At 44.2% G+C, this 17,421-nt stretch overlaps 1 protein-coding gene across 1 annotated transcript; it reads right to left on the reverse strand.

Annotated features, from left to right (window-relative positions):
* Window positions 1-780: 780 nt before the first annotated feature.
* Window positions 781-5,110, reverse strand: LOC311131771 (pepsin A-like). Its single transcript, XM_084164902.1, has 9 exons — window positions 5,046-5,110; window positions 4,758-4,899; window positions 3,363-3,480; window positions 2,882-3,000; window positions 2,334-2,530; window positions 2,012-2,128; window positions 1,597-1,741; window positions 1,256-1,354; window positions 781-968 (listed from the first exon to the last, which is right to left on the reverse strand). The coding sequence occupies exons 1-9, from the start codon at window positions 5,102-5,104 to the stop codon at window positions 831-833; spliced, it is 1,134 nt and encodes a 377-aa protein (XP_084021028.1). The 5' UTR covers window positions 5,105-5,110; the 3' UTR covers window positions 781-830.
* Window positions 5,111-17,421: the final 12,311 nt, after the last annotated feature.

Raw genomic sequence — 17,421 nt, forward strand, 5'->3', positions numbered from 1 at the left:
TCTATTATTTCAGAAGCAGAGGTGATATAGAAGGCCAGACAGAAGCCACTCCTCTGTAAAAGGCACATGACTGCCAGCTTGGAGTTTGCCAAAAGGCACCAAAAGGACTCCCAGACCATGAGAAACAAGATTCTCTGGTCTGATGAAACCAAGGTTTAACTCTTTGGCCTGAATGCCAAGCGTCACGTCTGTAGGAAACCTGGCACCATCCCTACGGTGAAGCATGGTGGTGGCAACATCATGCTGTGGGGATGTTTTTCAGCGGCAGGGACTGGGAGACTAGTCAGGATCCTATAAGAGATGGTTATCTATGGCTCTGGGCCTACCTGCCTCCAGCATGTTCAGGTCAATATTCTATAGTATTCTATTCTGTTCCTATCTTTTTCTTACATTAAGAGGTTCCACAAGAGGATAGTTTCACTTCAGGGAGAAAGAGCTATAGACAACCAAACACACTTTATTTGCAATGCTAAAATGTATTTTATTCATTTGCAGCTGTGCACATTTCACAATCTACAACATTTCCCCAACCAAGACAATTTTAGTGCTATAATCACATATATAACATAACTGGAAGACTTAGGCCTAGATTCAATCCAGACTTTGGAAGATCTGCGCTTTAGCACAATTTAAATTTAAAGGCAATGTTCTCACATTAGCAGAGACTGCATTCACGGTAAATGCTGCATATGTCGGCTCAATCATAAATTACTTTTCAATTTCAATCCCACTATAACACGGTACTTACGCAGTACAGATTACATCTAGCCCTTAAGGATCTTTGGGATCAGTGGATCTCTGTAGATCTAGTGGATCTCTCAATGGATATCTTACGCAGCCTGGGCTAGACCGACACTGTTGTTCTGCCTGTCAAAGATGGCATAGTATTGCCTGATGAAGACATCTCCAAGGATCCAGAGCTGCTGAGTTCCACCATTTCCAAAACCAGTCATGCAGCCGTTGGAGTTCTACAGAGATAGAGAGAGGAAGAGGAGGAAAATCAGGCATATGAGGCCCTTTGCTCCTAGGATCTAAAAGAAAGGTCAAGTCTCAGATGTACAGGTGCTCTGATGAAGGAGCTTGCTCCGAAACACATCAGCATTACAGATCAGATAGGGCAGATAGGTTGTATGTATCAACATGTCTTTTAGTAGACTACCTGGGAGGTCATAGGTTGTATGTATCAACTTGTATTTTAGTAGACTACCTGGGAGGTCATAGGTTATATGTAACAACATGTCTTTTAGTAGACTACCTGGGAGGTGTAGGCGGAGGCAGAGATGGTGAAGGCGTTTCCGTTGAGGGTGAAGGTCAACTCGGGCATGTTGGGGATGTTGTAGCAGTTCACGGTGGCCTAGGAGAGGAATAAAAATGTTATGGTTTATTCTGTGGTTGATCAAAGGGAAGGCAGTGATTGAGGGAAAAACAACAACAAGCGAACAGATGTATACCCTTTTCACACAACCATACCGTCCCAACACAAATGTGCTGGTTCAGATATTTGCTCTTCCCACTTGCTGGGCTTGGTTCCGCTCAGTAGTGTGAAAAGCCTTATAGTTGGACATGTCTGTACCAGTCAGTGTGTGTGTGACTCACATCTCCATACTGGTCAGTGGTGGCTCCGACCCAGCTGTTTATGTTGTTGATGTCACTGGTTGGCCCGACGATCTGGGAGGTACCAGTATCTATGATAGCCTGACAGCCACCATTGCAAGCCACTGTGTTGCCGTTGATGGTAACACTGGAAGGACAAATATTAGCTGAGTTTACATGTTCTTCCTATATTTGGTTTGATGTATATTTCTTGCTGTTGGGTTTTTGTTGTGAGCAAATAAACATGAACTTGCTAAGTGCACAGCAAGATTTTGTCATAGGCTCCAGACTGGAAGTAGGCATGTTCATTTTATGTACTGTTCCAATGTGTTCTGGGTAATGGCATGAAGGGATGATACATGAATATTGGTATGGATATGGACCAGGATATGGGCTCTGTGTGGACTAGTGTACCTACCTGTCCATGTTTATCTGCCAGTAGGTCTCGGAGGACAGGGGGATCCAGGTGATCTGTCCGGTGTAGTAGTTAGACTCGATGTCACCGAATGACACCACACTACCCTCTGCTGAGTTTCTATTGGAGGAGGAGAAAAGGTCAACAAGGTTGTTTAATCATCAACGCATTTTGAAATGGATGTCACCTCTCCTTCAAAGACAATTAAAGCAGTTGTATAATTGTATTTAATATCAATTCACTGGTACATTCTTATTTATTAATATCACAACTAAGAGAAAATGCCACCTCCCATCCAGGTGTATTTGTACAGTTACTATGTTACCCGCTCAGGTAGACAGAGAAGAGGTTCTGGGACACCAGGCCCTGGGTCATCATGTTGTCAAAGACGGGTGTGGCCCCAGAGGCTGCCAGGTTGGGGAAAGCCAGGCCCAGGATACCGTCGGCAACCATGTTGGCCATGAAGGGAGCCTCGGTCTGACTGGCACCAAAGATCTGCTGAGTCACAGAGATACCTCCCACCTGGAAACACAGAACAGCAGGCATCAGTCACTGGGCACCATAGAAATAGAATTACTAGAATGGGTTTTCCCATTCAAGTCAGTTGTTTGGTGATGTGTGGACCGGAGGCCATATTGAGTGTACCCAAAATAGTAATTATATTTCTTTGTTGTATCTGCTGGAGTCAGTTACTAATATGCTTGGGTATTGTTTATAGCATGTGATGTTATAAAATGGGACCGTTAGGGGAGGACGGGTGCTGAGTGGAATATTATTTCGTGGTTGTATTGTATGTAATGTACAGTATGTTGTATTTGAAAGTGTCAATAAAAGATGTATCACAATAATGTGTAGCTAGCTACATTTACATACTGAAACAGTGTCGTATGCCAGCTGTCCAGTCATGCTGCCAGTTCCGTACTGAATGGAAACAGGCTTGTTGGTCCATGAGAAGGTGCTAGACTGTGCAGGGTTGAATTCGGCATGGTTCTCTATTCAAAACATGAACATCTTCATTAAGTACACACCATGCCATTGCAAAACTGAACATTCATTTCTTCGTTTGTATTGAGCTATTTTCCACAATCCACGCTCTAAATGGGACAATACAAAAATACATTCCTCCTATTCTATTGTTTCATTGTGTTGAGCGAACCCCTTTATGCTGTAAATCTCAAGGAGCTCCCCTCAGCCCCTAACCTCAACCCACAACCAAGTCTCCCATTCTCTGGCTAGGTACTCAATATGAAACAGTTTTTTGCAACTCTGTCACAAGAGACTACTCAGAAACAATTTGAAATATAGCTATTCTCCAACGTCAACAGTATTCTCCAGACCCCTACAATATACTCACGGCAGGCTGGGCTGGAGCAGTAGACAGAGGGAACCCACAGGTTGGAGGAGCCAGTGTCAAAGATGACGTTGAAGGACTGGGGAGGGGTTCCAATGGAGATCACACCATAGTAGGACAACTGCAGAGAGACGTTGAAACAGAGATGTACTGTAAGTCAGGGTCACACAAGTGAACTTTTCAGAGTACTATGAAGAAACAGGCATTTGTCTAACTATGTAGCTAGTTACTTGTCAAGAAGCATGGCTATATGCTCAACTCTAAGCTCATAATTAATTTGATCATGCCAGTGTGCATTTAATGTAAGCAAGACATGAACACAAACTGTAGAGTCAATGGGTTCAAACTATGCAGTCACAATATCCAACATGTAATGACATTTTTGAAACAATAATCATATAGTCTATAGACTAGCCTGGTCCCAGGTCTGTTTGTGTTGTATACAGTGCATTTGGATGGTGCCAGGTTTCCTCCAGACGTGACGTTTGGCATTCAGGCCAAAGAGTCCAGTCTTGGTTTCATCAGACCAGAGAATCTTGTTTCTCATGGTCTGATAGTCTTTAGATGCCTTTTGGCAAACTCCAAGCAGGCTGTCATGTTCATTTTGCTGAGGAGTGTCTTCCGTCTGGACACTCTACCCTAAAGGCCTGATTGGCTCTGTCAGAGTGACCATCAGGTTTTTGGTCACCTCCCTGACCAAGGCCCTTCTCCCCAATTGCTCAGTTTGGCCTGGCGGCCAGCTCTAGGAAGAGTGTTGGTGTTTCCAAACTTCTTCAATTTAAGAATGATGGAGGCCACTGTGTTCTTGGGGACCTTCAATGCTGCAGAAATGTTTTGGTACCGTTACCCAGATCTGTGCCTCGACACAATCCTGTCTCGGAGCTCTACGGATAATTCCTTTGAACTCATGGCTTGGTTTTTCCTCTGACATGCACTGTCAACTGTGGGATATTATATGGACAGGTGTGTACCTTTCCAATCAATTTAATTTACCACAGGTGGACTCCAATCATGTTGTAGAAATATCTCAAGGATGATCAATGGAAACAGGATGCACCTGAGCTCAATTTCAAGTCTCTTAGCAAAGGGTCTGAATACTTATCTATATAAAGGATTAGAAAACGAAACAAAAAAAAACATATATATATATATATACATTTGCAAAATAAAATAAAATGTTTTCGCTTTGTCATTATGGGGACAATTTTTATTTAATACATTTTAGAATTAGGCTGTAACGTCATAAATTGTGGAAAAAGTCAAGGGGTCTGAATACTTTCCGTTCCGAATGCACTGTAGACAACTCCCTTGGTCATTGACTATACAGCAAAAACAGATATGGGATCAGTCACCAGGCTAATACAGTATATCACCATACTGGTTCTGTCTCTGCCTTACATCAGCATCGTTGGTCATAGCCTCATCACCGGTCTGGTAGAACTTGGCCATAGGGTTGTAGGGGAACTTCAGCCTGGTCTCCTCCCATATACCCTTCTCCATCAGGGTCTCTCTGGCAGTCTTCCCCTTGATCAGAGAGATCCTAAAAACACACAATCACAATCACCTTTATTCGCCAATTACATGTACCAGGAATTTGACCTGGTGAAATGGTGCTGACAACAATAAACAGAATATGCAGACAGAAAATAAAATTAAAAAGAAGAATAGAACAGGACTGGGACTTACTTGGTATTACACTCGGAGAGGACCACTAGGGCACACAGGACGACAGCCCACTTCATCATGGTTGCTTCTGGTTCTTCTTGGACTCAGTGAGTGAAGTTAGAGTAGGAGAACCCAGGCCTTATATACAGTTATCCTGTACACCAGGACCCAATCCACAGCAATATGACCATGTCATGCCATGCCCTCCTTTAACACACAATATCACGCAATCGGAGTGTCCCAAAATGGCACCCTATCCCCAATATAGTGCACTACTTTTGAACAGGGCCCATATGCCTCTAGTCAAAAGTAGTGCACTAAATAGGGAATATAGTGCCATTTGGTACACAGTTGAATACACAACTTCAGATAAGAAAAGTGTGATGTGGTTACAAATATAAAACGCCTATGTAGCAAAAGTGAATATGATTTGGAACAATGTTAATGAACAGTGTGTCATTATCTAACCTTGGGAAACAAAATATAGCTGGATACTAGTCTGTGCCACGGTAGCATCAGTTCAGCTAAACCTAGGGTATGTCAAAGTGGGGTGTGGGGGGGAGGGGGAATTTTTTTGGAAGTTTAAGCTCATTTACTGCATTTCTACACAATTGAAAAACTCTAAAATGCTATTTAGAGAACAACAACAAAAAATAATAATGACCCCAGCCATAAATTGCCACCGCAACATCTGGTTTAAAGGTCTGTGGAACGGCATTTACACCGAGTGGACAAAACATTAGGAACACCTACCTAATATAGAGTTGCACCCTCCCCCGTCGGGGCATGCAAGTTTCAAGTTTGTGGAAGATCTTTTTTCACCATAAAATAGCATCTTTATATTAAAGGATTGCATGCATCTATCATCGCATTTGCAGACTTATGTAAGATAGGCCATTTGGAAAGTAGAGTAGCTTGCAATTGCCAAAGTTATTTGATATCAGCGTTCAACAACAGCACAGCAATATATGAAGAAAAAGGTTAATGTCCCAGACGATACTTACAATATTGACTGACCAAAAAGTCAAAAAAAGTTTATCTACACCATTAATGAACAATTGGTCTGTAATCAGGCGTTGGTTATCAGTACATTAAACAAAATGTCTGAAGGTGTAGAGGTAGTATCTGATAAAACATTTTAAAGATCATATTTTAACCAGTTTTAAAATGAAAATGCTTGTTTATTTTTCTAATTTAAAACAATAACATACAGATGACCTGCAGGACACAATTTGAACTCTTGAAAGGATATCTACTGCTTCGGTATGGCACCCTCCACAATATACATAAAACGCTAATATAACTGGGAATATCTTTTATCTGAATGAGAAAACATCAGTAGATATATTATTTCTGAATAATAGAGTTTACAGTGCTATGTCATTAAATCATTCTGAAGTATATTGGTATACAGTATCGTAATCTGTCACAATGTCCTCTTCCCTATTGCAGGAGTTTCAGTATTGAGTGTCCTCTTCCTTACTGCATGAGACTGACAGGTTTTCAGTTTCATTATTTGAGTGCCAAAATCTGTCTCTCCACTATTGGTGATGATGATGATGAATATGATGATGAATGTGTAAGGAACAGTACAGGGCTCACTAAGATGGTTTCTAACTGACTGATTAACAAACAGCAGAATGCAGCTATGAATATATGACTTAACTATTTTCTCAGTCAGAGTCATGACTTGTTTTTACAATCAGATTGTTCAGTATGAAAAAATGTATACACTCACTAACTGTAAGTCGCTCTGGATAAGAGCGTCTGCTAAATGACTAAAATGTAAATGTAAAATTTTTTCACAATGATGTTTCTTTACCCACAACATATGTTGAATAGAACCGTTGTTGTGGCCTCATTTGACATTGATTCTCACATGTTTTAGTCAAAGGAAAGACAAGGGCATCAGGGGAGTTTTGAAGAGGCTGATTACGGCCACATGAGAGGTGTGGACATATACTGAACAAAAATATAAACACAACATGTTGGTCCCATGTTTCATGAGCTGAAATCAAAGATCCCAGAAATGTGTTTAAATCCCTGTTAGTGAGCATTTGAGCATTTGTCAAGATAATCCATCCACCTGACAGGTGTGGCATATAAAGAAGTAGATTAAACAGCCTGATCATTACACAGGTGCGCCTTGTGCTGGGGACAATAAAAAGCCACTCTAAAATGTGCAGTTTTGTCAAACAACACAATGCCACAGATGTCTCAAGTTCTGAGGGAGCATACAATTGTCATGATGACTGCAGGAATGTCCACCAGAGCTGTTGCCAGAGAATTCAACGTTCATTTCTCTACAATAAGCCACCTCCAACGTCGTTTTAGAGAATTTGGCAGTACGTCCAACCGGCCTCACCACGTGTAACCACGCCAGCCCAGGACCTCCACATCCGGCTTCTTCACCAGCGGGATGTCTGAGGGGAGTGGACGCGGGTTGCTGAGGAGTATTTCTGTCTGTAATAAAACCCTTTTGTGGGGTAAAATTCATTCTGATTGTCTCGGCCTGGCTCCCAAGTTGCTGGGCCTATGCCCTCTCAGGCCCTCTCATGGCTGCACCCTGCCTAGTCATGTGAAATCCATAGATTAGGGCCTAAAGAATTTATTTCAATTGACTGATTTCCTTATATGAACTACAAGTCAGCAAAATCTTTGAAATTGTTGCATTTATATTTTTGTTCAGTATAATATTAGACATCAAAAGAGTTAACAATTGCTTCCAGCAGCCCATGGGCCATTAAGGTTTTATCAGGTAAAATATAACAGAAAATGAGAACAGACTGTGGTTTCTGTACGTAAATGTTCATGATTAAAGGTGCAATCTGTAACTTTGTGCTCATAACTTTGTGCACAAACAATCAAAGCGATCCGAACTCCATGTGAACTAAGCAGTGTCTTACCCTCGTTAAGACCCCACCCCCTTCCGCAATCTGAGACACTCAAAGCAGAAATGAAACTACAGGTTGCACTTTTAACAATATCTTTCAAATAGCACCATCTGTTGTCTATTTCTCTTCAATAAATATTGTAATTCTGTAATAGACCATTATACAGCATCTTTATATCTGTTTGGGTCAACCGCATTTAAAAAAGAGAACAGATTTTGTGATTTTATATTTGTGATATGTTTGATTACCCATAATTCTTTCCAGTCTTGGAGCGCCCCAGTGTGTCCAACTCCAGTCTTGGAGTGCCCCAGAGTGTCCAACTCCAGTCTTTGAGTGCCCCAGTGTGTCCAACTCCACTCTTGGAGTGCCCCAGTGTGTCCAACTCCGGTCTTGGAGCGCCCAGTGTGTCCTAACCCTGGTTTAACACACACTACTCATGCTCATGTTTAGACTAGCCTTCTTCCAGGGAAGTGGTTTCTTGAATTTACTGTCATCGATGGACTTCACGATCTTCTTAATCAAAGGCTCATCTGGATTGGCACAGAAGCCGTAGCTCTTTCTTGTTACCAAGCTGGAAGAAAGCAGACAATATCTGAGTAAACATCCCTGTATGTAGTGCGTATGTGTGTGTGTGTGTGTGTGTGTGTGTGTGTGTGTGTATGTGTGTGTGTATGTATGTGTGTGTGTGTGTGTGTGTGTGTGTGTGTGTGTGTGTGTGTGTGTGTGTGTGTGTGTGTGTGTGTGTGTGTGTGTGCATGTTTAATACTATACTTACATGACCCCCCTCTTAGAGCAGTCAGATCTGGTCATTTCATATTCCCTGATGAATTGTCTGGGGATTTTTCTTGTGTTATACTTGAAACAGCATTCTTTTGTGACATTTCCATCTGTATAAAGAGACAATCTGTAATTGTTCTATAATTTTTCTTACATACTATAGACCACAGGAGGTTGGTGGCCCCTTAATTGGGGAGGACGGGCTCGCGGTATTGGCTGGAGCGGTATCAGGAGAATGGTATCAAATACAGTACATCAAACACATGATTTCCAGGTGTTTGATACCATTCCATTTGCTCCGTTCCAGCCATTGTTATGAGGTACAGTGATTGGACTGCTGAGGACTGGGGTAAAGTCATTTTCTCTGATGAATCCCCTTTCCGATTGTTTGGGGCATCTGGAAAAAAGCTTGTCCGGAGAAGAGAAGGTGAGTGCTACCATCATGTCACACCCTGGCTCTGGGACTATATATGTTGAGCCAGGGTGTGTTCATTCTAGGTGTTATATTTCTATGTTGGGAGTTCTAGTTTGTTTATTTCTAGGTTGGCCTGAGTGACTCCCAATCAGAGGCAACGAGTGTCAGCTGTGGCTGGTTGTCTCTGATTGGGAGCCATATTTAGACTGTCTGTTTTTCCCTTTGTGTTGGTGGGTTCTTGTTCCGTGTTGGTCTATGTTACCTAGGACGTTACGAGTCGTTTGTTGTTTTGTTCATTGTCAGTATTTATCACTATAGATAAATAAACATGTTCGTTCATCACGCTGCGCCTTGGTCCTCCTCTCTTAACGACGATCGTGACAGAAGAACCCACCATACAAGGACCAAGCAGCGTGTCCAGGAGCAGGCAGACTGGACATGGGAGGAAGCGCCGGGAAAGGAGATGGAGATGTTGGCGATGGCCCAGGTGTGCAAAGTGTGGTCCTGGGAGGACATGCTCGGGGGAAAAGGGCCATGGGCTAGGATTAAACCCTGGCGAGAGAGGAGCAGCGGCGTCAGCGGTGTCATCGTCGGACGGACGAGAGGCAACCCCCAAATTTTTTTAGGGGGAGGCACACGGCATGGGCGGCTGGGCAGCAGGAGGCTACCACAGGGCGATTTGGAGAGGAGGCCACCGGGTTTGGGGGGCCAGAAGGCAGGTTGGCGGAGCCTGGATGGAGAGCGGAACCAACTTCCCGTACTCAGGCATGGCAGCATGGGACGGGGCAGGTTCCGCGGTATGCGGAGCGGCGTACTGTGCCACGAGTGGTCCGGCATAGTCCTGTACGTCCTGTGCGAGCACCCCGCACGTGTCGTGCGAAGGTGGGTATGCAGCCAGGACGGAGTGTGCCGGCTCAACGCTCGTGGTCTCCAATGCCTCTCCGCGGTCCCGGATACCTCCTGAGTGGCGAAGTGGTCTAAGGCACTGCATCGCAGTGCTAACTGTGCCACTAGAGATCCTGGTTCGAATCCAGGCTCTGTCGCCGCCGGCCGCGACCGGGAGACTCATGGGCGGCGCACAATTGGCCCAGCGTCGTCCAGGGTAGGGGAGGGAATGGCCGGCAGGAATGTAGCTCAGTTGATAGAGCATGGCGTTTGCAACGCCAGGGTTGTGGGTTCGATTCCCACGGGGGGCCAGTATTAAAAAAATATGTATTCACTAACTGTAAGTCGCTCTGGATAAGAGCGTCTGCTAAATGACTAAAATGTAAACGTAATATCCTGCTCCAGTGTCACGTGCTGTTATGCCAGTACGGGTACACAGCCCTGTACGTCCTGTGCGGATGCCTCACACAGAGTGTGTGAAGGTAGGCATTCAGCCAGGACGGGTTGTGGCCGCTCTTCACTCCAGGTCTCCTATCTGTCTCCACAACCCGGCCCGGCCTGTTCCTGCCCCTCGCACCAAGTCTACGGTGCGCATCGCCAGCCCGGCCCGGCCTGTTCCTGCCACTCGCACCAAGCCTACGGTGTGCGTCGCCAGCCCGGTTCGGCCTGTCCCTGCTCCGTGCACCAAGCCTACGGTGTGCGTCGCCAGCCCGGTTCGGCCTGTCCCTGCTCCACGCACCAAGCCTACGGTGTGCGTCGCCAGCCCGGTCCGGCCTGTCCCTGCTCCTCGCACCAAGCCTACGGTGTGCGTCGCCAGCCCGGTCCGGCCCGTTCCTACTCCACGCACCAAGCCAGGGGTGCGCATCGTCAGACCGGACCAGTGGCCCAGAAGTTAATTGACAGCATGCCAGGGTGGATTGCAGAGATCTTGAAAAAGAAGGGTCAACACTGACTCTTTGCATAAACTTAATGTAATTGTCAATAAAAGCCTTTGACACTTATGGAATGCTTGTAATTATACTTCAGTATACCATAGTAACATCTGACAAAAATATCTAAAAACACTGAAGCAGCGAACTTTGTGAAGACCAATACTTGTGTCATTCTCAAAACTTTTGACCACGACTGTAGTCCTATAACCTAGCTCACTAAGGTAAGACAGAAAGTTCCTCATTAGACAGTCACTGCTCCATCATGTGCTTGCCAGACAGAAACCGATCCATGCTTAGTTGACCGATCCATGCTTAGTTGACCGATCCATGCTTAGTTGACCGATCCATGCTTAATTTACCGATCAATGCTTAGTTGACCGATCCATGCTTAGTTGACCGATCCATGCTTAGTTGACCGATCCATGCTTAGTTGACCGATCCATGCTTAGTTTACCTGTGCACACAAGGACCAGTAGAGACATGCTATGGTCTGCATGAATATGAATACATCTAGTTTCTGTCTATGAGCAGCCTGTCTGTCACCTCAAGTACAGGTGTTGAAGTCATCTGACTCCAAAGTTGTGACCTTTCACGTGTCTGAGACCGGCGAGACCCTGGTGCAGGAGGTACATATATGGCATATATTATTTTGTAGTATTCTGATATATTTAAGCAATAAGGCCTGAGGGGGTGTGGTAAATGGCCAATATACCACGGCCAAGGGCTGTTCTTATGCACGACGCAATACGGAGTGCATGGATACAGCCCTTAGCCGTGGTATATTTTCAATGTACCACAAACCCCAGAGGTGCCTTATTGCTATTATCAACTGGTTACCAACGTAATTAGAGTATTAAAAATAAATGTTGTCGTACCTGTGGTATTCGGTCTGATATACCACGGCCGTCAACCAATCAGCCTTCAGGGCTCGAACCACCCAGTTTATATGATTATATATTTGGTGCAGTTAGTTTTTTGCGTTTGATTTATCAAAGATGATGTTCTGTGGTGTTGTCTGGGTTTGATGTCTGTTCTGTTTGTTGGTGTTAATTTTTGTGTTTGTGCGAAAAACAATCAAAATGTTAATCACCAAAATAATGATCCATTAGGTCCAGGAGGTGCAGGAGGGTTATGAGGCGGGGACCAATGAGAATGGAGAGATCACCCAGGTGGTCATCCAGGACTACGAGGGGGCAGAAGGCTTCAGTGTGTTGGAACAGGTGGAACAAGCTACAGAGGAGATCCACAGCACCGGACCTGAATACAGGTACAATCAACCACATCAGTCAGCTACAACACCATGGTCTCACCTGGGTTGTGTTCAGTACGGCAATGGAAAACAAAAACCTCTGCTGTCATTGGACAAGTTCAGGCAGTACTCCCCTGTTTTCACTGTGTTCCAATGTGTGTGTGTGTGTGTGTGTGTGTGTGTGTTGTGTTTTCAGCAGTGGCGAGGGGAGTCCCCAGCCCATGGAGGAAGAGGAGGAGGGAACAGAAATAGTCAGAGAGAACGGAGAGAAGTCCTACATGACCTCCCGCCTGGGAGACGGGATGCTGCAGCAGAACGGAGAAAAGTCCTACATGACCTCCGGGCTAGGAGACGGGGTGCTGAAGCAGGTCCAGGTAAGCCTGAAGAGAACCACCACATCCATAGCTCCGTCTATTCATTTGAGTGGTTACATTTATCCAGTCCCATCCCTCAGCTTTATACCAAACCATGTGGTCAGGATTGTGGCTTTTAGGTTCTGTTCAGTTGAACAGAAGATGGCTGAGAGGTCATCAGAGTTACCATTAGTACGGTTACACTAGACCGGCTATTCCCAAACTGGTGGTAAGGGCAATGCCGTTGGGGGTACGCCAAACAAAAATCTGATTCACATTTTCAAACAGTCCATTTAGATTTTCCAACAGGGCTATACATTTGCGTGACGGTTTTTTTCTCGCCTGAGTAGCCAATGTCTCACTGCCAAAAATAAAATTAAACCATCTAGTGTTCATCGAAATAACAACACAATGTCAAATACAGGTAGCCTAGTCAAATAATTAATATCCAATCACATTAACCGTTACTCTCTCGCGGGAATTCCATTAGCGGTCCGTATGTAGCCAAACGTAGCTGCTGCTCATTCCGTTTGCTCGAAAATGGATAAATGTTTTTAAAAAGTAAGGCCCGTGTCCATAGAGACACATACCAGCTCTACTGGTAGTACTACTTCCAGGAGTACTACACCTGCACCTGTCGATGACACAAGTTGTTCTGCTTCCACGAGCACATCCAATGTTAGCATCAGTTATTCTACATTTGTTGCTAGCCCAGCTAGCATGGACACTGACAGTTGTGAATCTGATGCAGGCGAAGAGCTACTGCCCCCTTACCCGGGAAAGCACCGAACAACAGACAGGGACGAAGAGGCGCAAATATGATGAGAACTACATTGATTTGGGGTTCACTTATATTGGGAGTAGTGCCTTTCCTCAGCCACGGTGTGTTATATGTGCAAAAGTACTATCTCACAACTCGATGAAACCTTCACTCTTGCGCAGACATTTTGAAAGGAAACATGCCAATTTGAAAAATAAGACACGGGAGTATTTTAAGCGAGAATTAAGACGACTTTCGAGTAGTAAGACATGTATAAAAGCAACATTAACCATGAATATGAAGGGGCTAGAAGCGTCTTAAATGGTGAGCTACCGAGTGGCTAAGACAGGCAAGCCCCATATTATTGTGGAGGACTTAATTATTCCAGCTGCCGCGGATATGGCTGGGACAATGCTGGAGGAAATGGCCCAAAAAACTATACAGACAATGCCTTTATCAAACAACACTGTTTCACGACGCATCAGTGACATGGCAGGAGATGTTTTTAAATAATTACTGTTTCGCATACAAGCCAGTGAATTCTATGCGTTACAGCTGGATGAGTCAGCAGACGTGGCGGGCCTGGCACAGCTCCTGGTATATGTCCGTTACGTTTATGTGGGGTCAATTAAGGAAGACATCCTCTTCTGCAAACCACTGGCAACCAGGACAACAGGAGAGGGTATTTTGAAAGTACTGGACAGCTTTGTGACATCAAATGGACTTTGGTGGTCAAGATGTGTTGGTATCTGTACTGATGGCGCAAAAGCCATGACAGGGAGACATAGTGGAGTGGTAACGCGCATTCAAGCAGTTGCTCCCGATGCCACTTGGGTACACTGCAGCATCCACCGAGAGGCTCTTGCTGACGAGGGAATGCCTGACAGCTTGATAGACATTTTGGACACTACAGTGAAAATGGTTAACTTTGTTAAAGCAAGGCCCCTGAACTCTCGTGTATTTTCTGCATTATGCAATGATATGGGCAGCGACCATGTAACGCTTTTACAATATACAGAAGTGCGCTGGTTATCAAGGGGCAAAGTATTGACAAGTTTTTTTAAATTGAGAGATGATCTTAAAGTTTTCTTTACAGAGCATCATTTTCACTTGTCTGACCACTTGCATGATGACGAGTTTCTCACACGACTGGCCTATCTGGGTGATGTTTTTTCTCGCCTGAATGATCTGATCTAGGATTACAGGGACTCTCCGCAACTATATTCAATGTGCGGGACAAAAGTGAGGCTATGATTAAGAAGTTGGAGCTCTTCTCTATCTACATTAACAAGGACCACACACAGGTCTTTCCATCATTGTATGATTTTTTGTGTGCAAATGAACTCAAGCTTATGGACAATGTCAAATGTGATATAGCGAAGCACCTGAGTGAGCTGGGTGCGCAATTACGCAGGTACCTTCCCCAAACGGACGACACAAACCACTGGATTCGTTATCCCTTTCATGCCCTGCCTCCAGTCCACTTACCGATATCTGAACAAGAGAGCCTCATCGAATTGTCAAACTGTTACAGACCCATATCCATCCTGCCCTGCCTTTCGAAAGTTTTTGAAAGCCAAGTTAACAAACAGATCACCGACCATTTCGAATCCCACCGTACCTTCTCCGCTATGCAATCCGGTTTCCGAGCTGGTCATGGGTGCACTTCAGCCACGCTCAAGGTCCTAAACGATATTATAACCGCGATCGATAATAGACAGTACTGTGCAGCCGTCTTCATCGACCTGGCCAAGGCTTTCGACTCTGTCAACCACCGCATTCTTATTGGCAGACTAAATAGCCTTGGTTTCTCAAATGACTGCCTTGCCTGGTTCACCAACTACTTCTCAGATAGAGTTCAATGTGTCAAATCGGAGGGCCTGTTGTCTGGACCTATGGCAGTCTCTATGGGGGTGCCACAGGGTTCAATTCTTTGGCCGACTCTTTTCTCCGTGTATATCAATGATGTCGCTCTTGCTGCTGGTGACTCTCAGATCCACCTCTACCAGACGACACCATTTTGTATACATCTGGCCCTTCATTGGACACTGTGTTAACAAACCTCCAAACGAGCTTAAATGCCATAAAACAATCCTTCAGTAGCCTCCAACTGCTCTTAAACACTAGTAAAACTAAATGCATGCTCTTCAACCGAACGCTGCTTGCACCCGCCCACCCGACTAGAATCACTACTCTCGACGGGTCTGACCTAGAGTATGTGGACAACTACAAATACCTAGGTGTCTGGTTAGACTGTAAACTCTCCTTCCAGACTCACATTAAGAATCTCCAATCCAAAGTTAAATCTAGAATCGGTTTCCTATTTCGCAACAAAGCCTCCTTCACTCATGCTGCCAAACATGCCCTCGTAAAACGGACTATCCTACCAATCCTTGACTATGACGATGTCATTTACAAAATAGCCTCCAACACTCTACTCAGCAAATTGGATGTAGTCTATCACAGTGCCATCCGTTTTGTCTCCAAAGCCCCATATACTACCCACCACTGTGACCTGTACGCTCTTGTTGGCTGGTCCTCACTACATATTCGTCGCCAAACCCACTGGCTCCAGGCCATCTATAAATCACTGCTAGGCAAATCCCCGCCTTATCTTAGCTCATTGGTCACCATAGCAACACCCACCTGTAGTATGCGCTCCAGCAGGTATATCTCACTGGTCATCCCCAAAGCCAACACCTCCTTTGGCCGCCATTCCTTCCAGTTCTCTGCTGCCAATGACTGGAACAAATTGCAAAAATCTCTGAAGCTGGAGACACTTATCTCCCTCACTAACTTTAAGCATCAGTTGTCAGAGCACCTTACCGATCACTGCACCTGTACACAGCCCATCTGAAATTAGCCCGCCCAACTACCTCATCCCTATATTGTTATTTATTTTGCTCATTTGTACCCCAGTATCTCTATTTGCACATCATCACTTGCTATCATCTATCATTCCAGTGTTAATACTAATTGTAATTATTTTGCACTATAGCCTATTTATTGCCTTACCTCCATAACTTGCTACGTTTGCACACACTGTATATATATTTTGTTGTATTTTTGAGTTTATGTTTTGTTTTACCCCATATATAACTCTATGTTGTTGTTTTTATCGCACTGCTTTGCTTTATCTTGGCTAGGTCACAGTTGTAAATGAGAACTTGTTCTCAACTGGCTTACCTGGTTAAATAAAGGTGAAATTAATTGTTGTTGTTTTTTTTATCGAAATTGCAACAAGCGGTTCTGTGAAAGTTGAATTTAATCAGAAGCCACTGCCAGATTTCTGGATAGGGCTGCTCTCAGGGTATCCTGCCTTGGCAAATCACGCTGTTAAGACACTGATGCCCTTTGCAACCACGTACCTATGTGAGAGTGGATTCTCGGCCCTCACTAGCATGAAAACTAAATACAGGCACATGCTGTGTGTGGGAAATGATTTAAGACTGAGACTCTCTCCAATACAACCCAACATTGCAGAGTTATGTGCATCCTTCTCATTAACCTGTGGTGAGTTATTCACAATTATGGATGAACAAATAAGATTTTATATGTAAGATGGATAAACAAAGAGCAAAATTATTGATTATTATAATATAATTATTTGTGCCCTGGTACTATAAGAGCTCTTTGGTACTTCCCACGAGCCGGGTTGGGACAAAAACTCACACTCATTCATATGTTTAATAAATGTATCATATAGTGTGTGTGTGGCAGTCTTACAATGACGGCAAAAAAACAACATTTGAGAGTGCGCTGCCCCTGGTGCTAGAGGGGGTACGCTGCTGGAGGTTGAACGTTTGAAGTATGGGTATGGGACTATAAAAGGTTTGGGAACCCCCCCAAAAAAGTGTATAGATTGTATTCTATTCTGTTCCTATCTTTTTCTTACATTAAGAGGTTCCACAAGAGGATAGTTTCACTTCAGGGAGAAAGAGCTATAGACAACCAAACACACTTTATTTGCAATGATAACATGTATTTTATTCATTTGCAGCTGTGCACATTTCACAATCTACAACATTTCCTGAACAAAGCCAATTTTAGCGATTTAATCACATATATAACATAACTGGAAGACTTGGGCCTAGATTCAATCCAGACTTTGGAACATCTGCGCTATAGTATG

The sequence above is a fragment of the Coregonus lavaretus genome, assembly GCF_964263955.1.
Source record: "Coregonus lavaretus genome assembly, chromosome: 7".
Lineage (NCBI taxonomy): Eukaryota > Metazoa > Chordata > Actinopteri > Salmoniformes > Salmonidae > Coregonus > Coregonus lavaretus.

Bases quoted from the DNA above. Each gene is read 5' to 3' on its own strand.
- LOC311131771 (XM_084164902.1), bottom strand. From the start codon at position 5,104: ATGATGAAGTGGGCTGTCGTCCTGTGTGCCCTAGTGGTCCTCTCCGAG. The intron at 3,001-3,362 runs GTGAGTATATTG...TGTTTTGAATAG, and splicing joins CTGCTCCAGCCCAGCCTGCC to AGAACCATGCCGAATTCAAC. The intron at 1,742-2,011 runs GTAGGTACACTA...TTGTCCTTCCAG, and splicing joins TGGCAGATAAACATGGACAG to TGTTACCATCAACGGCAACA.